Below are 24707 nucleotides of genomic sequence, written 5' to 3'. Positions count from 1 at the left end.
TTCCTGCAGGCACGCTCCTGCCTCTGGCTTTAAAGCCGCCTCCAAAGATCAAACCCATTAAAACGAGCTTTGGCTTCAACCTCCTCGTTTCCTGGTTACGGGGCTCGCGTGGTTTTCGAGCCGTTTAGCTGCTGCGGGGGGGGAGCCTGGGGACCTCCACGGTCCTGATGGCCCGGGGGGGGCTGGGTTTGGAGGAGCGGGGGCTACGTGAGGAGCTGAGCTCCCCTTCGGGATTCTGGAAGATCGCTTCTGTGAAATGTCTGTGTCAGAGCGCAGAGAAGCGTGCCGCAAAGAGGGACGTCGGGAGGGTGGCTGCAGCAGTGGGAAATGATTTTAGCTGCTGGGCTCGGGGAGGGGGGGCTGCAGCCAGGAGATGTCCCCCGGCTCACGCTGCTGCCACCCGGGGCCACCTCAGCTTCGCCTCGCCGTGGATTGCAGACTCACGATGACTGCAGGGGTTTCTCTGTACGAGCAGCTTGCTTTTTTCCTTTTTTTTTTTTTTTTGCATTCTTTATATCGCCTCTGACAGGCTTGCAGCATTGATCTGGGGGGTGGGTGCTGAGCTGCCAGAGAAATCTCCTTTGAGAAGCGATGTTTGGAAGCGTGTGCTGGGATTGCGAGCTCTACGGCTCGTCCTACCTCCCTCGCTGCAAGGAGGGGGAGATGGACTCACCCCCGCGGCCGTCCCAGCGGCGTGCCGTGCTCTGCTTTTTTGAGGTGAGCGCCTCGTTCTGCGTTCTCATCCCATTCCCGCGACTGGGAGGAATTAGCCCGACTGGCAGAGAAATCCTGCCGAGCTCACCGCTTGCACCAGCCCGCAGCGCCCCAGAACGAAACCCGGCCCCGAGCTGGACGTAGCCCGGGGGGGATATCGCGGGGTGCCCTGCCAAGAGGGGTGCTCCGTCCCGTGGCTTTGCGGGACGTGGGGGCTGCACGGGGAACCCCAGGCGTCCTCTTCTTCCCTCTCCCCAAAACACCGAGCCTCTGCAAAAGCCCTGGCGAGCCAGGGAGTCCGGAAGAGAAACCTGAGCCTCGTCGCAGCCCCAGGTCCTTATTTCATCCTCCCCTGCCCCGCAGCAGCCGCTGGCCCCGGATCCCTTCGCCCAGAAGCGTGGTGGCGAGGGGCTGGAGCAGCTCGCAGCGGGTGAGCGGGCTGAGTTTGGCGGGGCTCCGCGCGCTCCCCTCCTGCGGTGGGGCAGGCTCCCCCCATCTGGGATTTTGGGGGTGTTTCTTTGCAGGTAACCCCGGGTACCGAGAGGCCGCCTGAGTCCTGAACCTGGGGAGAGAAAAACCATGGGGAGCGGAATGAGCAAGGTACTGGGAGGACTGGGGGGTACTGGGAGGTACTGGGCAGGGCCCTTTTGTGTTATCGGGGGATGCCACGACGGTGCCCTAAACACATCCATTTGCACCTTCCCTTTCTCACCCCCCCTTAAAACTTCAAGCACTTAAGACAGGGAATTTTCCCCATCTGTTTTAAGGCACTGATCCCTGTTTTACACCCAAGCGAAGTGCTCAGTGCCTCCTGGTGTCTAAAAAGCAGCCGCCGGCTTTTGATGCTCGTCCTCTGGGTGGTAATGCCGCGGCACCAACACCCTCGGGGCTGCCAGGGGTCCCAGGGGGTGTGCAGGGAATTTTTCCTCCCCTTGTCACCACCGGGACGTATCCGTGCCCGGCTGCAGGGTGCTGTGGATGGGCAAGGAAGGGCGGTTTTGCTGGTGCTTGGTGCTCAGGGCCGGTGGAGGGGATCGATTTCTGTTTGTAGCCTTAAATAACTGCTCGCTGTGCGCCTCGTCCAGTTTAAAATTAACCTTTGGGACAGCAACGCTGCAGCGCTCGGGGTAAATTAAAGCCACCCTTGAGCCCTTTTTATCCCTCCTGGGTAATAAGGATGATAATTTCTCTCCATCCATCTCAGCGCAGCTCTCGGTACGCGGAGCTGCCGCGTCCTCCAGCGCTGTCCTCACTTCACGTTTTCCCTCCCAGGGTACGAAATGACCCCGTGCGTGGCTCATCGGGTTCGCTACGCACCGTGGGCACCCCTGGGGAGCACGGGGAGGGGGCCAGGGCAGGACGAGGAGCAGAGATGCTCCGGCTGTCACCCGGAGCTGTTGGGGAACCTTCCTACGGCCTCTCCAAGCAGGTTTCTCCTGCTAGAAGGGGGCAAAGGAGCCCGGCTGGGAGCCAACCCTTCCTTCCCGTGGGTTGTCGCACTCTGTAAACACTCCGAGCCGCCCCTTTTTCTCCTTCGTAAACCACGGCAGAGAGCTGGAGATGAAATCCGCGTACTCGAAGGCACTCGCTGCAACATCTCGGCCAGAAAATAATCGGAAATATGCCGTGCTTTTGCCCATCTGTCCCCAGCTGGCGGAGGCGACCTTTGAAACCATTTGCAGGAGGAGGTTGCCGTAGAAAAGAGAAACACAACCCGCTCCCGGGGTGATGGGTGTCCCTGCTGGAGCTGGTTTGGGACGAGCATTTTGGGGGCTCCAGCCCCCAGCGGTGCCTTTCTGCCTGCAGTGCATCCGCAGGGCCAAATACAACAAGCCAGAGGCACCCCCGCGTCCATCTCTCTGCTGAGTTTTCCCCAGCTCTGTGCTCCTGGAGGGGTTTTGGAGGGGCTCAGCCTCTGTTGCCTTCCTGCTGATGAAGGTGACACGTTAATTAAGTTTCTAGTTTAATGTTATTTGGGTGTGTTTGCTGCCAGAAGCCCCAGTCCTGCAGACGCTGGCGACGCGCACGCTCCTGGGCGATGCGCAGCGGGTGCACGGCAGCAGCTGGGGTTTAGGGCCTTGGGAATAAAGAAATACGGTGTGGCACGTGGAGGGACAGCTCTGCTCCTTGTCTCCTCGCAGGTGGTCACGGGTCTCTACCTGGGGAACATCCGCGGTGAGTGCACGGCCCTGCGAGCGCCAGCTGCCCCCGGGGCACGGGAAAGGGACATCTGTGGGGTCCCCACAGCCGAGCGATGAGGACCCCGCTGGCTGGAAACCTCCCTTGTGTTTCAAATGGCCTGGCTTGGGTTGGAAGGGACCTTAAAGATCATTTAGTTCCAACCCCCAGAGAGGGGTTTTGCCGAGACAGTATTTACAGAGGGGCCAGCACCTGGCTTAGGTTCCATCCTGCTCCAGCGGAGGAATTAGGGCCGTCCTGGGAGCACTGTGCCACCTGTTTTGGGTATTTTTCACCCAAGGTTGGCCTCCCTGCATCACACGGGGCCGGGGGCGACGGCCGTGGGCTGCGGCGAGGGCTCGGCGGAGCAGCTCGGGCGGGAGGACGAGCTCTCACGCCCCGCTCCCGCTTCCAGACTCGGAGGACGGGGCCAGGCTGCGGAGGCACGGCGTGACGCACGTCCTCTCCGTGCACACCGGTGCCAAGCCGGTGCTGGAGGTGAGCCTGGGGGCCCGGGGGGGGACCTGCACAGCGAGGCTGAGAGGTGGCAGCCGGTGCGCAGGGGATGGGTGCCCGGGGCATGGGTGCCCGGGGGATGGGTGCCCGGGGGATGGGCGCCCGGGGGATGGGCGCCCAGGGGATGGGTGCCCAGGGGATGGGCGCCCAGGGGATGGGTGCCCGGGGGATGGGTGCCCGGGGGATGGGCGCCCGGGGGATGGGTGCCCAGGGGATGGGTGCCCGGGGGATGGGTGCCCAGGGGATGGGTGCCCACCTCCCGCTGCGTGGCGGTGGGACGGCGACGCTGCCTTGGCACCGGGCGGTGCCGAATTGCGCCCAGCGCTGGGAGCCGGGTGGCTGCGGACCACGGCTGCCTCCCGGCAGGATTTTGGGGAGCTGGGCAGGTGGAGGCCGGGGGTGCCCGGCCCCGCGGTGCTGCCGTGGGCAGGGGCCACGAGAGGGCGGCGGTGCCCCGCGCACGGCAGCGCCGGGGCCGCATCCAGCCCCGGCAGCGCAGCCGGAGGCAGGACGGGGTTTTTGGGGAGCCCCCGGCGTTGCTGTGCTCCCCCTGCCCCGGGGCAGCCTGTGCAGAGCACGGGGACCCCCCCTCGATCCGGGACTCCCACCCCACGCGCTCTCCTTCGGTGCTGCTGTGGGTCTGCCGTTGGGTTTGGGGCTGAGAAATGAGGATCCCTAAAAACGCAGTGGTGGGAGGCAGGAGGCAGTCCCGTCCCGCTCCCTGTCCCCAAGGTCCTGGTGGCAAAGGCAGTGTCGCAGCGGGCAGGTGGAACCCCTGGGTGCCCCCACCCCGTGTGGGGTGGCTGTGGTCCCGCAGGCAGGGCAGGTGAAAGGGTCTGAGAGGGGAAACTGAGGCCGGGGGGGGCTGCGGGGTGGGCGCAGGGTGCTCGGCCAGGTCTGTGCGTGTGGGTGAGCCGGTGCACACATGAGGATGAGCGACCCTGGGGGGCTACGTCGCTCTTCTTGGCGTGGATCTGTGCGGTGTGCAGCCGGAGCTGGCCTTCGTCCCGGCCCCAAAATCCTACCGCAGGCAACGGGGACGGCTGGGACCCCGCTCTCCTGGGACCCCGCTCTCCTGGGACCACCGAGGGCGAGTGCGACCCTTCTCTGCCAGGCAGCCCCAGCTCAAAACAACACCTCGAGCCTCTTCCCCGTGAAGGCGTTGGGTAACGGGGAGAGGAGAAGGAAGATGCATGAAACAGGGGCAGAGGAACGGCTTGCCTGGGGCCGGGTGGTGCAGCTGGAGCTGCTGGGGCGCAGGGCACGGCCAGGCGGGCAGCAAACCGCACGGGCAGCGCGCAGCGGGGCTGGAGGAAAGGGGAACAGGAAAAGCATGGTGGGTTGAGCAATGTGTCAATCACGGCCCCCGGCCGGGGACCGCAAACCCCAGCGCTGTTCCCATGCGTGCAGCCCAGCTTCCCTCCCCGCGGCGGGATGGGGGCACCCGGGGGGGGCCCGTGGGGAAAGGGGAAAGCCGCTGGGAGCCCAGGTGGGCTCTGCGTGCGTGGCTTGGCGCGGTGGCTTTCCTGGCACGGTGGCTTTCCTGGCACGGTGGCTTTCCTGGCACGGTGGCTTTCCCCAGCACGGTGGCTTTCCTGGCATGGTGGCTTTCCTGGTGCAGTGGCTTTCTTCACATCCCCAGGTGCCGGGAAGCCGCAGCCCATGGTGGCTCATCCCATGAAACCTGCTGCCGTTCGCTTGCTTGCGCCCGCGTCCCAGCTGCTCCCCACCGCGGTCGCCTTCCCCTGCGCGCCGGGGAGCCGTGGTTTACCAGGGGATGAGGAACCCGGCTGGCGTGCCACGGGGAAGGGCCGGGCATGCGGGTGGCACCTCGGCTTCATCCCGCGGGGGCGAACGCAGGAAGGGTGTTGGGATGGAGGGGGGATGCTCGGAAAAGCCCCCGCGCCCTTCTCCTCGCGACGTGGGTCTTTCCAGCCCGGGAATGTCCCCACGATGGCTGCGCCTGTCCTGCTCTACCCTTCACTCCTTCCCTTTGCTAATTACCTTAGGTAATCAGCTTTTTCCAGCCTTCTCCTTTGGCCTGGGCTGGAGGGAAGCGAGGGCAGCTTCGGGTCGCAGTGAGATGAGGATGGGGATGGGGCAACCCCTGGCGCGCTGGTGCTCAGCCGTGTCAGCCCCGTCTGGCAGGATTCCCACCCGTTTTGCTACCAAAAAAAAAAAAAGAAAAAGAAAAAAGCAAAACTCAGATTAAAAGGGGCTAATTTTAGCTCATAACAAGGAGGATCGAGGAAGCGATGTCTAGCTGACCTACACCGACGTGCGGCGGGGTGATTTATTGTGTATTAAATTAGACCAGGAGGAAATAACTCATTGATGAGGGTGACCTCATGAGTGCGTGCTCGCACACGTCGTCCTGCCGGGGCTTGACAGCCGCCGGAGGGGGAACGGGGACGGGGCTGGGGCTTGGGGAGGCTCCCGGGCATCGCTCGGTGCCCTTGGGTGCCTCTGAAATGCGGCTGGGGCCGGCCTGGTTCCTACCTGAAATTACAGGGAAGAGCTGGGGAAATCCTGCCTCTGAAAAATCCTGCCTCTTGAAAATCCCGTTTTAGGCGGTTTTACCCCTAGAGTCACCTACTCCAAGGCTCACATAGAAAAAAAAAAAAAGAGAAAATGGATGATGTTGTGGTTCTCCAAGGTGTTTTATTGCCGTAACTGCCTTTTTATTGCAGGACATGACCTACCTCTGCATCTCGGCCTCGGATTCATCCAGCCAGAACCTGTAAGTCCCCGGCACCCCCTTTGCCTCCCAGGGTGGCGTTTTGGTAGTCGTCGGTCAATAAAAGTCCAAATTCTGCACAGTGTACGCTCGGATCATTCACGCTGCCAAAACTTCGTTGGTGCTGAGCTTGGTGAAAGCCACGGCTCGTTCTCAGGCACTTAACGGTGTGTGTAGGGCCTAAATCTGATTTTCAGTGTGTTTGCAGTCAGTAGACTTAATTTTCCACCAAAAATCAGAATTATTCCATCAGGCGGGGCTTGAAATCAGAGCATGCTTCGTTGGTGTGGAAAGGCAACGATTTGTATCAATTATGCAATGATTCGTGTCGCTCTCCCAGGTATTTTCCTTGAGAGAGAAATGAAATTTTTATTAAAACGAGTGATTTCCCCCGTGCAAAAGGTAGATGCCCGTAACTCCTTTAAGGATGCCCTCGAGACGAGGCGGTGCCGGGGCCGTGCTGGCTGCAGGCACTGCTTGCCGCCCGCTTTGGGCAACGGGCACCTGAGAACCGCCCCGCTGCAACCAGAAAATGGGTGACTTTGGGGAATTTATCTCGCCGATCCAACCCTAAAGGGGCAAAAGGTTCCCGTGCCGTGGCTGGCTGAAGCCCCGTTTGTGGAGGCGCTGCTTTCCCAGCTCCCTGGGCTCTGCGCCGCGTGCAGGATTCTGCTTGCTCACGCTCCCGCTGCGCAGAAAGAGAAGCTTTACAAGAAAGCCCTGCCTCAGCAAGAACAGGGGGGTTGGGGTTATTTTTTTTTTTTCCCCTCTCCTTTCCTTGCTTTGCGTTTGTGGCACGTCTCCCAAAAGGGGACAGAGCTGGCTGCCGGAAGGAAGGCTTATTCAGGGAACTATTTTCTGCTCGTCGGTTTGCGCCCGGGGTTTCACAACCCCGGGGAGCCTGGCGTCCCGCGGGGCAGCTGCTCGTGACTCGGGGCTCGGCGGCTCTCGGCGTTACCGCTCCCGTGGGCTGGGACCAGTTGAGCTCTCAACTGGGTGACCGCCTTGGGAAGAGCCCCCTGGAGGGGTGAGGACGGAAGGGGGGGGGGTGGCTGAATGTGGTGAGGACGTGAGGATGTGCCCGCCACCAGCACGTCCCCACAGCCAGGTGTGGCCCCGCTGGTCCCGGTAAAGGGACGAAGAAGAGGACTGGGATTTGGAGCCGTGCGGGTTGAGTAGGCAGTGCTGGCACGCCCTGGGGGCTGCTGGCTGCTCTGTGAGGATGAGGACACGAGGAGAACCCCCCCGGGACACGCTTTGGGCCAAGAAAAGCCCCCGCTGCCCAACAGGAGGTGCTTCACTGCCTGCGGCGGTGGAGGAGGAGGCGCGTCTGTAGCCCACAGGGAGCGGTGGATTTGACATCTCCTTCCAGGGCCAAGGAACTAAATATTTTTATTATAACCACAGCTTCAGAGAATAATCCCCTGTGTCTCCTCCTGTTGGGTCTCGGGCGGCAGAAACCCCTGCTATTTTTGAATATGCCTCGGGTTGGCTTCTTAGAAGGCACCCGAGCCCCGCGCTTCCAGAGAAGGGCCACGAGCATCCCCGGCGGGCAGGCAAAAGGCAGGGGGGGGAGTTTTGGTGGGTTCTGCCTCGCTCGCACCGGGGGAGCGGCTCCCGGCCCCGGAGGGGGGTCTCAGGAGGATGCCGCGGGGGCGAGAGGCGAGCCGCGGGGGCTGGCTCGTGCCTGAGCTTCTGAGAAAGCAGGAAGGCTGCGTGGGCGCTGCCCCGGCCCCGTCACGCGGAGGCAGCGGAGGAAGTCCGGGACCCAGCACCCGCGACGGGGCTGACCAGGACCCCGGGGGCTTGGCGCGAGCAGGGCCGGGCGGGATTTGTTGCAGGCGTGTGTCAGGAGCCAAATGAGCAGCTCTGCGTGGGCTCTCCCCGAGGTGCTCTGTGTCCTCGGAGCAGCTTGCAGCATGCCGTGCGGGAGGGATGAATATTGCCAGAGCCTCGTAACCCTCCCGCGCACACCCGCCTCTAATTCATCCATGTATAAAGAGCGATTTTAACCTGTTTTCCACCTCTGGGTCTTTATGCTCTCAGCAAAATGAGTGCCGCTCGTGCTGGTGAGCACCCAAGTGGGGGCTGCAGCTCAGCAGCCCAGCTCCCAGGTCCCTGCCCCTGCTTTGTGCAGAAAACCTGCTGGTGAGGGTCAGCGCGCTCTGGTTCAGTTCTGGCTCGGTTTCTGGTTCCTGGCAGGTTTCAGGAATGCAAGCAGCCACCCGGGGCGAGCCCTGGCACGGGCACCTCTCCCCTGCAGGGTTGTTTTAGCGCTGGGGTGTGTGTCCCATGGGTGCCGGGGAGGGACTTCACCCCGCAGGCAGAGCTGCCAGGTCCTGCCCGGGCTGGGTGAGTTGGTGGCATCACCCTGCTCCATCCCAGTGCCTTGGGAAGCAGGAAATCCCCCAGAAAGCCTCTCAGGCCTTTTCCTTCCTGGCTGATGAAGACCGGTCCCTTCCTCTGGCAGGGGAACCCGCTGCGGCTCCCACCCTGCGCCGGCCCCAGGGAAATCCTGGGGAGGACTGCGGCTGCCCCGGCCTCACCTCGCTGCCTCTCCCCCTGCAGGATGCAGCATTTCAAGGAGTGCATCAAGTTCATCCACGAGTGCCGGCTCCACGGGGGAGGCTGCCTCGTTCACTGGTGAGAGCCTCCAAACGGCCTCGATGCCCCGGTTTTTGGGGGGAAAAGGGTCGCTGCCGGGGGAGGTGCGGGAGGGAGGGAGGGTCCCCGGTGCTCGCCGGGGCTGTGCAAGGGTTGCGGGTCTGGGAGGTGGGGGTGGGATCCCAAAAAGCATCCTGGGGGTTGAGCATCACTCGTGGCGGGGAGGGAGAGGAGACGAGGAACGGCGTCAGGGCAACGGGATGGCCCACGCCCCGAAACCTGAGCGTCCAGAGATGGACAGGGCAGGGGACACGGGGAAGCGGCCTGCCTGGGGCCACCAGGTGGGACGGGCACATCCAGTGCCACCAGACGCCACGGGCACATCCAGTGCCACCGCGCCCATGAGGCTCCATCCCCTACCCACGGCCGGGCAAGCATCCCCGGCCCTGGGAGGAGGCGCCCCATGGGCGTCCCTCGTCGTGGGGCTCCCGTGGCGGTGACGCCTCCTCCCTGACACCTCTCCCTCACCCGTGCCAGCCTGGCCGGGGTCTCGCGCAGCACCACGGTGCTGGTGGCTTACCTGATGACCGTGACCGACCTGGGCTGGGAGCGCTGCCTGGCCGCCACCAGGGCTGCGCGCTCCTACGCCAGCCCCAACCCCGGCTTCCAGCGGCAGCTGCAGGACTACGAGAGGACCCTGCTGAAGGAGGTGGGGTCCGCGCGCCCGCGCGTGTGCGCCTCGCTGGGAGGCACGGGGCGGCGGGGACCTCGTGCCAGAGGGTGGGCTCCGCAGCTGGGGCTCCCCTTGCGTGCGTCCGCGGGGTTTGCAAATAACCACGGCTGCTTTGCCTGCAGCACTTGTGCGAGCAGCCCCAGCCAGCTGCTTGCCCTTTGCGCGTGCTATTTATTACCTGGGGGGGGGGGTTTGTTTTTGCATGCATGCAAAAAAAAAACCAAAATGTGCCTAGGCATTACGCGAATGTGCTTGAAAAAGCTGCTCAAAGCCCCGGTGCTCTTGTTTTATTCAGGGTGCAGCTAGGGCACGGTGGAAGGGGGCATGGAGGTGGTGCTGAGCTGGCACCAGGAGAGCACAGGGCAGGGGACAGGAGAGGGGGGAAGGCTCCTGCAAGCAGCCTTGGGATGCCTTGGGCGTCCTGGGATGTGGCAGGGCATCCTCTGACAGCGTGCCCCCTGCTTTTAGAAGCAGCCGAGAGATGGAGACATCAAAGCGATGATTAAAATAATTCTTTCTCCTCTTCTAAACGAGGCGCAGCATCGGGATTTAGCGGAGCAGCGCCCTACAGGGTGGCGAAACCCCGATGTCCCCGTCTCCTGTGGCCCAGGGCCACCACCCAAGGACGAGGAGCGTCTCGAGGGGATTTCTCTCCCCTCCTCCCAGGCCGGACAGCATGTGACAGTGGCCCAAGCGTCGGCCCCTTCCTGGCCGGGGAGCGGCGGGCGCCGTCACATGAGGGACGTGGCCCTGCGGGGCTGTCACCGCTTTGCAAAAACACCCGCGGAGCTGGGGAGAGTGGTCCAGGGGATTGCAAAACCCCCGCTGCTGGAGATTCCCTGCAGGGCTTCCCCCGGCCGGGCCAGCGCTCCCCAACCCTGCCCCGGCCACGTCCCAGTGCCCGCTGTGACATGGGGCTCGCCGTGCCCCTGGGGGCTCCTCCTGGGCACTTATTCCTCCTGCTCCCCAACGTTTGGGTGGCCTCAACAAACACCCCTTGCCCTTCCCCTCCCCTTAGAGGTCACGTTTTCTTTGGGTTTGGTTTTTTTTTTTTTTTTGCCTTCTTGAAGTTTTGCTGCAAACGTTTCCCGGGAAGCACCAGCGGCTGCGCCAGGCTGCGCGTTCGTGAGCCGAGGGGTTTAAAAAATGGCATTTGCTTTGCAAGGGCTGCCTTTTTTAAAAAAAAAAAAAAAATGCTGCGTTCCCTGTGATGGCTTCATCCGGGGTGGCCAAGGCTGGGAACTATCTCGTTGTCCAGCCCCAGCTGGGTTTTAGCAAGGGGAAGCGCCAGGATTTTAGCGGTGTGGACGGGAGAGAGGGCACAGACCTGTCCCCCTGCCCCGGGGTGTCCCCAGGTGCTCGTGTGCCACCACCGGGCTGCCTCCCGGCTGGGATGGGTGCTCCTGGCCCCGAGCACGGTGGGTTTCGGGTTTGCGGTCAGCGCTGGAGGGGCTGGGTGCTGAAAGCCAGCACCTGGCAGCACAGCGGGGCGCTTCCCGCTGCGCCCTGCTGGCTCCGTCCCTCCGAGCTGGCCGCTGGGTGCCAAATCTCGGTGGCCAGGCTGCTCCCCCCTGGGACCTTCACCCCTGTGGGTGCTTCGTCACCACCAGCACCGCGCACGGATGCGTGCCCCTCACCAGTGCACCACAGCCCGGGCTGCAAGGCACGACGATCTCTCCGTGGGCACCCAGTGGCTGTCCCGGCGGTGCCTCAGCCCCGGTGGCCCCCAGCTGGCTGCAGAGCAAGCAGGCAGCTCCAGGCGCTGGCCAGGAGGAGGAATCCAGTCCGGCCTCTGGGACATCCACCCTGGGAAGCGCCGAGGTTCCCAGCCGCTGGTTTCTAGCGAGGAAGTCAGCGCTGGCCCCCACCCCGAGCAGCAGCGGGGCTTCCTGCCCCCGGCGCGCAGCTGCCGGTGAGTCCCGCCGCCGGGGTGAGCGGATTTGGGAAATCCAGACATTCCCGCTGGAAATCCCCCCTGCCCGAGCTGACTTTCCCCAGCTGCAGGAGCGGCCAAGCCACCGGGGTTGCTCTCAGGCTTTCTCCTGTCTTTCCCCTGATCCCAGGAGGCCGGAGCCCCACTGCTGTTTGGGGGCACCTTGTCTGGAGGCATCGAGGCCGGGGCACGTGGGAGCTGCCGGCCCCCAAAACCGGGGGTGTTTTAACTGCCCTCTGCCTCCCTGAAGCTGACGCCTTTCCCAGTGCTCCCAGCTATTGAGTGCTGGCCCTGCTGGCGGCACCCATGGGTGCTGCCGGGGGCCGGACGCTCCACCCTTTTCCCCCTGCAGCTTTCCCATCCCTGCCTGCAGGCTCCGTGCGCTTTGCGGAGCGTTTCGCACCGCTGGGCACAAGCCAGCCCTCTCTGGCCGCTCCTCCCCGTGCGCCCTGCTCGCTGGGTGCCTGCTCGCTGGGTCCCCGCTCCTTTTGTCAAGCTCCGAAGCTGTTCTCGTGCCCGGGGCCGCAGGCACAGCGGCTCCAGCTGAGCTGCCCTTCCCTGCCCACGCTTTTGGGCACAGATCCCGCAGCTCCGTGCCGCGGCGGTGTCGGGAAGCCTTTCCACGGGGCCATCTCCTGCTCCGAAGCCGCCTCCGGATCTCCGCCGGGTGCCAGCTGGCCCCGGGCCACCCGGACGCCAGTGGAGCCTCTGCGGGGACGGGAGGAGGGCTGCGATGAGCAAACCGCTCTGCAAACAGCCCTGCACAGCCTGCAAGAGCCGACCTGCCCGCGGCGTTTGGGGCCGCGAGACCGGCCTGCCCCAGCGGGGAGAAAGCGTGGGGACGCTTGCTTTCTGGTAACTCAGCCCCACGGGGAGCTGAGCAGCTTCCCGGCAAGGGAAAGTGAATGAAGCTGCCGGAGGCTGAAGCACGGGGGTGGGGGAAAAAACGGGGCTGCTGCCAGCTCTGTGGGCCTGGGGTGCTCTGAGGGGCTGGCTGGTGTTCGTGTAGGGCTTGGTCTCGTACGATGTGTGCACGCTGCATGGTGTGGCAGCTCCTGCAAAACAGGGACCGGTGCCGTGACCGTGTCCTGGTTGGGATGCCCTGCCTTGATTTAGGGCTTTGCAACACACCGGGGTGGGGGCCGGCACAGCCCCCCGTGACCCCTGCACCCCGCCTGGCTCTGTCCCAGCAGTACCGCGCCTGGATCCGCCGGGACTACGGCAGGAACCCCTTCAAGGACCAGGAGGAGCTGCAGCGCCTGCTGGCCCTGCAGGAGCAGGGGGAGCCGCAGGGGGGGGGGCGCGGGGAGAGCTCCTGGACCACCCCCCCAGCGCCCACCCCCCCGCTGCCCCCCGGCCAAAGCCGGCGGATGAGCAGATGAGCAGCCAAACGTTGGCCCCCGGGGCTGGCAAAATTCGGTATCCACTTTGCCAGATGCCTGCGGGGGGTTGGGGGGGTTCACAGCACCACGGTGAGCCCAGCCGAAGGGCTGGAGCTGGGGGGGGAGCAGGACTTGCAGCCCCCCCTTTGGCTGCTGGCTCCGCGTGGCTCGGTCCTAAGGGATGGGTGGCGTTGCCCCGAGCTGAACCCACGGGGACGGGGGAAAACTCCCACAGCAAACAGCATCGGGCTCCGTGCCGGAAAAGGAAAAGCTGCCTTTGCTTGGGTTGGATTTTCCTGCTCCAGCCCCGCCGCTGGATGAGGTCCGTCCGGCATTTCCTCGAGCTCCCCGGGGGAAGTGGGGGGCTGCTGGACCTGCCCGGCCCCGCTTTCCCCTGCAGCCTGACCCCGATGTTCCCGGCTGCAAAAGAAGCCGACTGCTCACCACGTTGGGCGCTGGTGCTCTCCAGCAGCCTTTTTAATCCTGGAAGGCTGGTCGTGCCTTCCTTGCCTCGGGCCGAACCCATAATTCACATTTCCAAAACGCAGGCTCCTTGCCTGCTTTTGGCCAGGGGAGCAGCCCCACGTGGGGGCCGTGCAGGGCTGGAGCTGCTCCGCTCTGCCTCTTGCCCACCGGTCCCAACGCATGGGAGGAATAAATTGTTCCTGAGCTAAATTTTTCCTGTTTTCCATGTGGGAGAGCCTCACCCTGCATCAAACCCTTTCCAGGGTCCTTTTCGCCCCAGGCCTTTATTTGCTGTGGATTTCCAGCCACCCCCCCTCTGTCCATCGACACAGACGTTCTCTGTCCCAGCAGCCCAAAACGTTGAAATCTTCCACGCCATCCTCTGTATTTTTTTTTTCCATAATTACTTTGCTTAGCTTCTAAAAAATATCTGTTCTGCGATCTGTTCTGAGAAAAAAAAGAAAATGCATTTAAAATATTTCTGGGAATTCCCTTAATGACAAATTCTGGGCACTGGAGTCTCCGAGGGTGACAAAGTCGGGGACAACATGCCAAGCCTGTCCGAAAGGGGAGGCTGATTAAAACCGTAGGAACGGCTGCTCCTGCCTCCGTGCGTTACTGCTGGGAACAGAGGGATGGATTGACACAACCGCTGCACCTGATTTCCATTTTCTCCACGAAAACCACCAGAAAAATTAAAATTTTTAAAGACCTGCTGCTCAGCCGTAGCATGCGGGCTCCTGGGAGAAGAATTCTTTTTTTTTTTTTTTTTTCCCCCATTTTTTCACACGGAGGATAGGGTTCATTTGGCTGTCTGATATCCTAAAGCTGCCACGGTTCGTACGGGGGGGGGGGGGGCTGGTGGGAAGCTGAGCAAACCTTGTAGGTATGGCCTTTAGCGCCTCAGATAGCATTTTAGGAAGCAGAAAAATGGAACCGGGGCGCAGGAAAACGAGAAGAAAGTCGGTTTCTGGTGTCAATAGGAAGTCATCGGAGATACGAGATAAGCAGAGATTAGAGGTGCAGTAGGTGCGATAACCTCCGAGCCGGCGCCGCGTGCGGCCGTTTCAGCACCCGTCCCGCGGCTTCTCGTCCATCCCACGGACATCCCGGGGTCGCAGCGTTTCCCCCAAATCGCCCCGAGCTTCGGGAACCGCAGGGGACGCCCCCAGTAACTGCAGCACCGGTGTCCCGGCGGGGTATTGCCCACGGCGGCTTCGCAGCAGCGGCTGCTGCCCACAGAGCATCTCCTGCGCCCGGGACGTGCCGGGACCGTGAATTCCCAGGTGATCCCGGACCCAGGTGATCCCGGACCCAGGTGACCCTGGACCCAGGTGACCCCAGACCCAGGTGACCCCGGACCCAGGTGATCCCGGACCCAGGTGACCCCGGACCCAGGTGACCCCGGACCCAGGTGACCCCGGACCCAGGTGATCCCGGACCCAGGTGACCCCGGACCCAGGTGACCCCGGACCCAGGTGACCCCGGACCCCGGTGATCCCGGACCCAGGTGACCCCGGACCCAGGTGATCCCGGACCCAGGTGACCCCGGACCCAGGTGACCCCGGACCCCGGTGATCCCGGACCCCGGTGATCCCGGACCCAGGTGATCCCGGACCCAGGTGACCCCGGACCCAGGTGACCCCGGACCCAGGTGACCCCGGGCACATTTTCCCCTCCTGGCCCACGGCAGCAGCACCAGCGGTGGCCGCGGCGCCGCTGCCGGTTTTGCCAGCCCCCGTTGGTCATTGCCGTAATTCTCCCAGGGTGTCGTTGCAATTGCTTCCACGCTGCCCCTAAAGCCGGGGGGGGGGACACCGGGGGCCTGCGCCTTGGCCCCGTATTTTCACACCCCCCCCGCCCACGTTCCCCATCCCTCTGTCTCCCCCCAGGGCCAATTTTATTTATTTATTTTTTTTTTTCCGAGAAATGCGAGCGTGAGCTGGTAATTCCCCTCCCCCCCGAAAACCCCGAACCCTCCGCGGGCAGGCTGCGGGAGCCGCCGGGGCCTGGCGGCTGGGTGCGGGGCCCGCCGGGGCCGGGATCGCTATCGCGACAGCGATCGTGACAGCGACCGCGATCGCGATAGCGAGCGGGATCGCGGCCGGGACCGCCATCGCGGCCGAGATCGTAACCGGGATCGTGACCGCAGCCGCGACCTTGACCGGTATCGTGACCTCGCCCGCTATCGCGACAGGGATCGCGACAGCCCCGCTCCCCCTCCCGGCGCCGCCCCGCTCCGCCGCGCTGATTTCCCGGAAAGGCGCGCGCTTCACAGAAAGCTGCGCGAGCCGCGCGCGCGCCCCCACTGGGCGGCCCCTCATTGGGCGGCGGGGGGGGACGGCGGCTCCCCATTGGGCGAGAGGCGAGGCGGCGCGGCCGCCCATTGGCTGCGAGGCGCGGGGGCGGGGCGGGCGGCGGGCGCGCCCTGCGGGGCGCTATAAGGGCGCGCCAGCGCGCCGCGCGGCGGGTATCGCGGAGCGGGGCGGCGGCAGGTACGGGGCGGGGGCGTTTGTGGGGCCGTATGGGGGCTTTAACGGGCGGTTTGGGGGGCTTTAGGGGCGTGGGGGTGCGAGGGGAGGGGGGTCTTAGGGTTGCACGAGGGTGTGGGGGTTTTAGGGTTACGGGGATGTAAGGGGGTGGGGGTTTTAGGGTCGTGGGGTGCAAGGGATTGGAGTTTTAGGGTTGTGGGGGTCCGCGGGGATGGGGGTTTTAGGGTTGCGTGGGGATGGGAGTTTTAGAATCGTGGGGGTGCACGGGGAAGGAAGTTTTAGGGTTTAGGGTCATGGAGGTGCATGGGGAAGGGAGTTTTAGGGTCATGGGGGTGTATGGGGATGGGAGCCTTAGGAGATAGGGCCTTTAGGGTCGTGGGGTGCATGGGGATGGGAGCTTTAGGGTTGTGGGGAGTGCAGGGGATGGGGCTTTTAGGGTCGTGGGGTGCAGGGGGGTGGGAGTTTCAGTGTCACGGGGGTGCACGGGGAAGGGACCTTTAGGGTCACGGGGCTGCGTGGGGATGGGAGTTTTAGGGCTACAGGAGGTGCAGGAAATGGGGTTATGGGGGTTTTAGGGTGCTGGGGGGGCAGGAAATAGGGCTATGGGGTGCTGGAATGGAAGGTTTTGGGGTGCTGGACGCCAGGCCTGATGCTGAGCAGTTCTGGGCTCCTGGGCAGCGCTGCCCCTGTTGCTCCACAGCAGAACCCTCTGGGCTGGCTGGAGCAGGTGGGGTTTGGGTGGGGGCAGCGAGGTGGTGGCGGCTTGGGGCGAGGGGCTGGGGCAGCCTCGTGTGGAGGAGAGGCAGGGCCCGGCCTCTGCTGGTGCTGGGAGCGGGGTTTTTAGAAAACGGGCTGAGTTTAGAGCCCTGTGCTACCGAGCATCTCTGGGGGGGGCTGTGTGTGCCCCTCGTGTCCCCAGGGATGGGCTCCTGAGGGTGCTTTGGGGTGTGTGGCTCTGCTGTGCCCACCCCCCCCCCCCCAAAAGCAGGGGCTGCGCTGCATGTCTGTGCCTTGTGGGGTGGCTGTGATGGAGAGGGGACGGGAGGTGGTGGCATTTGGCTGCTGTGAGCCCCTGGGGAAGCAGGGACCAGGTCCCTGTGCTGGGAACATCCACGTCTTCTCCCCCAAACCCTCCCGGACAGGACGGGTCCGGTGCTGGGCTGCCAGAGCTTTCTCACGGGTGCTCAGCCAGGTTTTTCTGCTAAAAACGAGCTGAGAGCAGCAAGGGTGACCTGAAGCGAGGCCACTTCACCCCCCCCCCGGGTCCGTCAGCGCGGCCGCTGGTCCTGGCTTCGAGAGGATGTGGTCGCGCGGCCCCCGCTCCCTGTGGTGACCCCGGCTGCTACCTGCACCCGTGGCCGGTCCCCAGCTAGCGGGGCTCTGGGCTCGCTGTTCTCACGCTGGCTGATGCCTTCATCCTCTTTTTTTATTTTATTTCTTTTTGTCCCTAGCTGTAGTGGAGGGGGCTGCCTGCCCATGCGGTGTCCCTTGGTTAGGTGGTGGCACAGCCCAGGGCTTTAATTTCCAGCTGCGGGGTTCGGATGTGACCCATCTGCAGCCAAAGAGAGGAGTAACGGTGCCAAGCCAGCCCGCTGCTGTGCTCGGGGCTTTGCTTGGAAGCTGGAGGAAGGGTTTGTAGCAAATTGAGGAGAATTCCTCTAAAATCGCCTCTTTTCCATCACAAAAAGAGAGGTTTTAGGTACAGATGGGCACGGGGGAGCTGCTGGAAGCTGTGTCCCCTCGGGCAGCCCTGTTCCAGCTGTGTGCCATACACCGGAGCACAGCGGGGCTGCTGTTACCCAAATTGCTTTTTTCCTTTTTATTTTCCTGCTTGGAAATATCGCGGTCCCCTGGCTCTCCAGGGTAATCGCCGCTCAGGTGTGGGACTGCTCGTCCTAATTAGATGCAGCAATTAAGATCTGTTTTGATAGCCCAGCTGCTGTTAGAGCAGGCAGGGGCTGCGGGGAGGCTGCGCTTGCGGCGTGGACGGACAGACAGACGTCCCCATGGGACGGACAGACCCCCCCCCCCCCTTCTGATGGGTCTCCCTCCTCTCGCCCAGGATGTGCGACCGCAACGGCGGCCGGCGGCTGCGGCAGTGGCTGATCGAGCAGATCGACAGCGAGCTCTACCCGGGGCTCATCTGGGAGAACGAGGAGAAGAGCATGTTCCGCATCCCCTGGAAGCACGCCGGGAAGCAGGACTACAACCAGGAGGTGGATGCCTCCATCTTCAAGGTAGGGTCAGGCGGGTCCCCCCCTCTTCTCCGTGGCTCCGGGCTGCTGGTTTTTGTTGCTGACCCACCTGCAGGAGGGAAACGGCCTTGGTGACCGCGTATTTCACTGCTCTGCTCCTTGCAGGAGATGCCTCAGCGCCTTTGATCTGTGTAGGATCCCCCACAGGGATCGTTTGAGGGAGGTCGTTGCTTTATTCAAATGTTAACGCTGGGTTTAGATTTGTTTCCTGCATGTTCTCGTCCGGTGTGAGAGCCCAAAGTGCTCCGTGGCCTGCCCTGGGCTTCCCAGCAGGTTCCTTCTGAAAAGACCGGATTAATTAATTTAAAAAAAAAAAGGCTGAGGGAAGGAAGGAAATCCCAGCTTTTTCCCCAAAATGTAAAGTCCCTCCTCTCTGAGAAAATTGGAAAATTCAGTCTTGAACTAGAATGAACCAAAAAGGTCAGGGTCTTCCCCAGGAATTCCCATCCTGCCCCCATTTCCGTCTGTTGCTGTATCTGTCCTGACGAGGTCTTTCGGGGCAGCACCCTCAGCGCCTAGCTCAGGAGCAGTGGGCTATGAGGCTGGCAGGGCTGTGCTGAATTCAGCCACCTGAAAACACATCAATATAGGTAGCTTTGTGTATATTTGTATGTTTTTATATGTAGTATTTTATAATCTCCAGTAGTAAAACGTACTCTCCCACCTCTCATGAAAGCACAACTGGCATTCTGATCTTAAAGAGAAACCAGCTGTCAGGTATTAGCCAGAAGCTGGAAAACAAGGGTTATTTTGCTGTGAGTTTGGGTATTATTAAGAATATCGCCGGTTCGGATGCAAATCCTCGCATCGGTCAGTGCAGAGGTGAAGTTGCATGTTTCAATCTTGGCTCTGAAGCTGGGCTGTAAAGGGTACGGGGCTGAATCTGAGTCCTGTAGCTTGGTCTGTGGCTGGCACAGACTGGGAGTGTGTGACAATATTTAAGTTTTTAGGATTTTTTACATCAGAGTGTGAGGTGGTCCATTTCCCACCAGCAGATGTGCCTGAGCAGGCTGCAGCCCAAAAATGCTCTCTGCGGTCCCAGCGCATTCACCTCTAGGACCAAGGGGGGTTGCAGAGCTTGCACGGAGGATTATTTTCTGTTTTTTGCTGGTTTTTTTAGGCTTGGGCTGTTTTCAAAGGAAAGTTCAAAGAAGGCGACAAAGCGGAGCCGGCCACGTGGAAGACGCGGCTGCGCTGCGCCTTGAACAAGAGCCCCGACTTCGAGGAGGTGACGGACAGGTCCCAGCTGGACATCTCCGAGCCCTACAAGGTCTATAGGATCGTCCCGGAGGAGGAGCAGAAATGTGAGTGCCCTGATGAGGGCACAGGGCCAGGCGCAGCCCTGGCTGGTGCTGACCTAAATCCGAGCGGTGCTTCCTGGGTTGGTGGCATGGGGCTGGCCCCACAGCTCAGGGACGTGCCCTGCGTCCCCTTTTTGGGGCCGGGAGGTGGGGAAGGAGCTGCTGGGCTGGCAAGGAGCACACGGGTGGGTTTTCCCCTTGCTTAGGAAACGGGGAATAACTGGAGCATCGCGTGAGCTGCCAGGCTGTGACGCACTAGGGACAAACCTGAATCCTCCTCCTGCTTTTGGGGCTGGTTGAGCCCCCAAATCCTTTGTCCTCCTGCCACAAGCCCTGGCAGGGAGCTGCAATAAATCCATTTTCTTGGCACCGATGAGAGTAACAGCAGCTCAGCAGAGAGCAGTCGTTGCTGCGATGTCTGGTGCGGCGCAGGTCGCGCTAAGTATATCTCTACTTGTGGTCAGGCATGTGTGCGCTTTTCCTTTTTTCTTGCAAGTTTTGCGTTAAGAACAAAAAAATCTTGCAGGAAGCCTGCCTTTAGCATCTCCTCTCCTTTGTGTTCACACGGGGCCCGTATGCAAATGGCGCTGCAGGTTCCCACCGGCAGCGGGGCTTGGGGGGGAAAAAGGAGAAGCAGCAGCAGCAGCCCCGGTCTCTGGGGTGCTCTGAAAAAACCCTCTCCTGTGCTCGAGCTCCCAACCGAATTTGGTTCGCCTTGCTTGTAGTCACTGTGTGCTGGTGCCATTCGTCACGAACTGGTTTTTTGGCCCCAAAACGCAGCTGTTGGGGATGCGCCGGGTTGCTGCGGTTCTCGGTTTCGTAACTTTCGCGGGGCGAAGGGTTTCCAAAAGCTGGCGGCGAGGCGAGCTGCGGTTGCCCTGCCTGCATCCCTGCCCTTCTCTGCAGGCAAAAGCGGCGTCGGGAGCGGGAGCGGCCTGACCGATGTCGCCGACATGGACTGCAGCCCCTCTGCCATCGACGACCTCATGAAGGAGGTGAGCCCTGAGCACAAGGACTGGTCTGAGGTTAAATGTCCAAAGATCTTGGGAACCGGCCTCACGTGTGTTCTTGTGGCTGTGCTCGTTTGTCCGAGGTCTCACCGCGGTTGCTCATGAATGGCGCGTGCTTTCTGCTTGCATTTGGGTTGTGCAGACGTTTGCTGGGGGCTGCAGGCTCCTCGTGCCTCTGTTCCCCTTCTCAGAGGCTCTCAGGGCGTTATTTGGGTGTATAGCCTGGGGAACCCTGCTCTATTGCTAAACAGAAAGCATTCATGAGTGTCTCTGAGTCCTTCTTGCTTTGCCTTTCGGAGTCCTCTTTGGGTGGGATCCAGCATTGGGTGCGTGGGGGCAGACCTGCTGTGATCCTGCCCCGGCTGATCTGACGGGCTTCCTGTCCTCTGGCAGCCCCACTGCGTGGACGAGTACCTGGGCATCATCAAGAGAAGCCCCTCACCCCCACAGGAGACCTGCAGAAACCCACCGATCCCAGACTGGTGGGTGCAGCAGCCCAACCCCAGTAAGTAGCTGGTGGCACGGGGGGTGTTTAATGGGATCCTGCTTTTTGCCCGGGGTGGTGCAGGCTCCCTCGGGGCAGCGCTTGTTTCATAAATTTGTTCCTTAAAAATGCTGGAAGTGCTAACTGGGAGCACTGCCGTGGCACCCAGCAGTGCAGCATTCCCTGCACAATTTTAAGTTCAGCATTTTCGGAGTCTTTTCTGGCTTGTTGGGAGGGGAAAGCTTGGGGGTGGCAGCTGGGGCCTGGGGTTTGGGAAAGGGAGGTGTGCTCGTGGCTGGAGCTGGGCACATCTCTGACATCTCTGCCCTCTCTGCCCACAGCTCTGCCCCTGATGAACGGGTACACCGGCTACGAGCAGCATCATTCAGGTGAGGCAGCTCCCGTTCCCCTGCGTGCTTCTGGGCTCTGGCCATCACGCTCCTCTCTGGAGCTTGGCCTTGCTCATGTGCATATGTGCCATGGTAGAAAGCTGTTCTGGTGATACTCCGTGCCTTGCAGGAGGCTTTGCTGGGGTGTTCTGCAGGGTCAGCACGCTGAGCTGTATCCTGCCTGCAGCCACAGCATGGGGCTGTCCCAAGGTGCTAGGACCAGGTGCCCCTTTGGCGTGGAGAGGTTCCCCTGCAGTGGGATAAAGGGGTTTGGGAACTGGAGCTTTCACGTGCTTCCAGGCTGAGTGCTGGAGGTGTCCTCCAGCAAGTGAGAGGTCTCCTCCAGACTCTCCCAGGGAATTCTGCAGCTCCCTGGGATTTGGGCGCTGGAGCAGGGAGAGTTTGGCTGCTCCTCCTGACGGGCTGCGTGCTTGCCCTTCCCCTCCAGGCTACTCCCAGATGGTGATCAACTTCTTCTACGGAGGGAAGCTGGTGGGCCACATCACCACCTCGTACCCCGAGGGCTGCAGGATCTCCCTCAGCCAGCCCTCGGGCCCCAGCGAGAAGCTCTACGCCCCAGATGCCCTGGAGCACGTGAGGTTCCCCTCGGCCGAGGCCATCCAGAATGACCGCCAGAAGCAGATCACCAAGAAGCTCTTCGGGCACCTGGAGCGGGGGGTCCTGCTGCACAGCAACAAGCAGGGCATCTTCATCAAGAGGCTGTGCCAGGGCAGGGTCTTCTGGAGCGGGAACACCATGGTGTACAAGGACAGGCCCAACAAACTGGACCGGGACGAGGTGGTGAAGATATTTGACACCAACTTGTTCTTCAGAGGTTTGTAGGAGCGTTCCCTTCCCTTTTCATCCTCTATAGAGGTTGTTTTTTCAGTTCTGCCCCAGGTAGTCTTTACCTCTGGAGCACTTGGGGGTTATGACTGGCCATCACTGAGTGGTCTGAATTAATAACTGATCCTATAGGATCTGGGAAGGAATAATCCAGTGTGGCGTTGTGTAGTAAATTCTCTTGAGCAAGCCACCAGCTTTGTGCTGGGGCAGGGTGCTAGGTCCTCAGGCTCGCAGTGTCTGACCGTGCTCCTCTCCCGGCAGACCTGCAGCAGTACTACAACAACCAGGGCCGCTTCCCAGACAGCAGGGTCACGCTGTGCTTCGGAGAGGAGTTCCCAGACGCCACGCTGAGGTGTAAGCTCATCCTCGTCCAGGTACGGTGGCTGCCCTTCAGAGCTCCTGGCACTGAATTTCTCCTCCTTGCTGAACCACGTTGCTTTCTCCTATAAGGCTCTAGTTTCGTGCCCTGGATGGCCTGAACATCCGCTGATCCAACGGGCTGTTGCTTGTCAGACCCCTTGATCTGGTTAGATCCCATTTGCAAGCGAAGCCTCCACATAGTGTGCAACTCATAGATCTCCTAGTGGCTTAGAAAAGCTGTTTTCTGCCACCTTTCTGTGCCTCTGCTTTGCTCTGCTGCTTCCTCCTGCTCCTGCCTCGTGGCGCTGGGACCTCTGCTGCCTTCTGTGAGGAAATAAATCCCTGGAATGGCTGTATTAAGTGATGGCCTGGCTGCAGGCCTTTCCCTGGAGAGGTTGAAGCAGGGGTGGGAGCCCAGAGGCAATGCCTGGGGCATTTCTGGCATCCACACCCCTCGGGCCTTCAAGGTGCTCATAGCAAGGACACGAGACCAGGGCATGGAGGGTGTGGGGTGGGCACTGCAGGCCCCTCCGAGCAAGCAGAGACCCCACTGAGCCTCTGCGAGGACCTGGAGGGGATTTATAAGCTCAGAGCTCAGTCCTGCTCTTCCCTGCCCAACTTTCTGACTGGGCCACCTCTTGTCTAGCGCGCACACCTAGCGCAATCCGCATGTGTGGGGATGTCACCCAGCCCATTTTCTCCTCCCCCACTGTAGAGGACCTCCTGTGACACATGCTAGGGGCACCTGGGACAAGGTGGCTTGTGGAATTTGGGCCTGTTGGCCTGGCTGGACGTGGCCACAGCTCCTCTGCTCTGCCCCCTGTGCTGTTGCTGTGGTGGGAAGGCAGCAGGAGATGCCCAGGGACGTTCCTCTTCCTTCAGCGTCCTCACAGCTCTGTTTTGGCCTAGGTGGAGCAGCTGTGCCTCAGGCAGATGGTGGAGGAGGCGGGGAAGGCCTACAGCAGCAGCAGCAGCCCCCTGGTCCCAGCGGCTGACGAGACGCAGCACGAGCAGGTGTACAGGATCTTCCAGGACATCTGCGGCCCCCACCAGCGGCCCCTCTTCAGAGAAAACCAGCAGATCGCTGTGTGAGCCGCCTCCTGTGCTGGTGTCAGTGGTCTGGGTTACTCCAGGCCCGTTTGGTCCCATTACTGCCCCAATTCCCCTTTTGGCAAGTTGGTTCTTGTTCTTTGCTGTTCTCAGTCCGGAGTCTGTATAAACACAGCAGTAAAAACTGCCATGAGAAAGTAAGCTGGATGCCCAGCAGCGGTGCTGGGGACGCTTCACTGATCACAAAGGCTCTTGTACCCAACATGACAATCCCTGTATCGCTGTAGTTAACAGCAGGGGAGGTCAGAGCTCGCCATGCTTTGCGTCGCCTGTCTGTGAGCAGTACAGCAGAACTGGAGCTCACAGCTGTAACAACCTGCCCCAGCCATCTGCCACCTGGACCTTGCTCAGTATAGCGTTTTGGAAGGAGGTAACTCCCAAAAGCCTTAAAATTCTCAAATGTAGTAAGTTCTTCCCAGAAATAAACTCCCTCCCTGCCCCTCCCAAAGTGTTTGCAGTCCTGCTGAAGGATATGGTATGCCTTCTGAGGTGAACCTCCTCAAATTCTTGTTTATTTTTGCCATGAGGTTTATATTTTTATCTGTAATATTGAAGTATTTTGAAATTTGGAAAGCAATGCAGAGATTATATATGTAAATGTTGAATATAAGAATGTGTAGAAATCCTTAATTTTCCTAACCAAAGATGGAGTTTATATGTCTTTTTATTTTAAAGATTGCAGCGTAGTGTTCATAGGTTGGCTTCACCCTCCTGAATGCACGTGTTGGTCTCTCCCAAGCGTGACCAGGCAGCAGCATCCATGTGTAAATCCTCATTAACATGCTTTGTGTGCCCAGCGCAGGGGAGCTGCTTGGGCATGGGGCTTGTGCCTTGCAGCTGCTGCAAACCAGGACCGTGCATGTGTACGTGCTATGAGGCTGCATATTTATTTTATGCCTAAACTTTTGTTAAATGTTTTTGTAATTTTTTATCTGCCTGCGATTAAAGTGCTATATTTTGTATTTCTCTTGCGATGTGTTTTTGCTGTTGTGATGAGTGGGGCGGCAAATCTCTCAAGGGGAGAGACTCGTATCTCCAATTTGTTCATGCACAAATCTTCCTTGTGGTGTGGGGTCTGAAGTTCTTCTGTCACTCCCTGCTCTGTAACTGCCAAGCTTCAGCTGTGGGGCAGGAGAGGAATGTTCCAAAACATATTGCAATGGAAGGAAGAAAGGGCACCACCTGATTGTTCAAGGGA

The 24707-nt window shown here is 61.1% G+C and overlaps 2 protein-coding genes across 5 annotated transcripts; both read left to right on the top strand.

Moving 5' to 3' along the window:
• Window positions 1–184: 184 nt before the first annotated feature.
• LOC310905386 (dual specificity protein phosphatase 22-A-like) lies at window positions 185–14122 on the top strand. Of its 3 annotated transcripts, none has more exons than XM_083851588.1 (7): window positions 185–1314; window positions 2856–2889; window positions 3308–3390; window positions 6099–6148; window positions 8714–8788; window positions 9287–9458; window positions 12606–14122. In XM_083851588.1, exons 1-7 carry the CDS (start codon window positions 1294–1296, stop codon window positions 12795–12797), a joined length of 627 nt encoding a protein of 208 aa, XP_083707714.1. In that variant the 5' UTR covers window positions 185–1293; the 3' UTR covers window positions 12798–14122. The 3 variants fall into 3 exon arrangements, with proteins under 3 accessions (XP_083707714.1, XP_083707715.1, XP_083707713.1); XM_083851589.1 differs by having other exon boundaries at window positions 12609–14121; XM_083851587.1 differs by having other exon boundaries at window positions 10023–12748.
• Window positions 14123–15686: 1564 nt separating this feature from the next.
• On the top strand, window positions 15687–24471 carry IRF8 (interferon regulatory factor 8). 2 transcript variants are annotated; one of them, XM_083851585.1, is made up of 9 exons: window positions 15687–15757; window positions 17817–17991; window positions 19130–19313; window positions 20217–20305; window positions 20714–20825; window positions 21146–21193; window positions 21642–22028; window positions 22301–22413; window positions 23309–24471. In XM_083851585.1, the coding sequence occupies exons 2-9, from the start codon at window positions 17818–17820 to the stop codon at window positions 23489–23491; spliced, it is 1290 nt and encodes a 429-aa protein (XP_083707711.1). In that variant the 5' UTR covers window positions 15687–15757; window position 17817; the 3' UTR covers window positions 23492–24471. The 2 variants fall into 2 exon arrangements, with proteins under 2 accessions (XP_083707711.1, XP_083707712.1); XM_083851586.1 differs by lacking the exon at window positions 15687–15757 and adding an exon at window positions 16457–16481.
• Window positions 24472–24707: the final 236 nt, after the last annotated feature.

Source organism: Anser anser (assembly GCF_964211835.1).
Source record: "Anser anser genome assembly, chromosome: 11".
Lineage (NCBI taxonomy): Eukaryota > Metazoa > Chordata > Aves > Anseriformes > Anatidae > Anser > Anser anser.
The sequence above is the reverse complement of the archived record's forward strand: the minus strand, read 5'-3'. Positions and strand labels throughout refer to the sequence as shown.

Excerpts from the sequence above, each read along its gene's own strand:
- LOC310905386 (XM_083851587.1), top strand. The coding sequence starts at position 1,294 with ATGGGGAGCGGAATGAGCAAG. Across the intron at positions 1,315-2,855 it reads TGGGGAGCGGAATGAGCAAG|GTGGTCACGGGTCTCTACCT; the intron begins GTACTGGGAGGA and ends GTCTCCTCGCAG. Across the intron at positions 8,789-9,286 it reads GGAGGCTGCCTCGTTCACTG|CCTGGCCGGGGTCTCGCGCA; the intron begins GTGAGAGCCTCC and ends CACCCGTGCCAG.
- IRF8 (XM_083851585.1), top strand. The coding sequence starts at position 17,818 with ATGTGCGACCGCAACGGCGGCCGGCGGCTGCGGCAGTGGCTGATCGAG. Across the intron at positions 19,314-20,216 it reads CCCGGAGGAGGAGCAGAAAT|GCAAAAGCGGCGTCGGGAGC; the intron begins GTGAGTGCCCTG and ends CCTTCTCTGCAG. Across the intron at positions 20,826-21,145 it reads GGTGCAGCAGCCCAACCCCA|CTCTGCCCCTGATGAACGGG; the intron begins GTAAGTAGCTGG and ends CTCTGCCCACAG.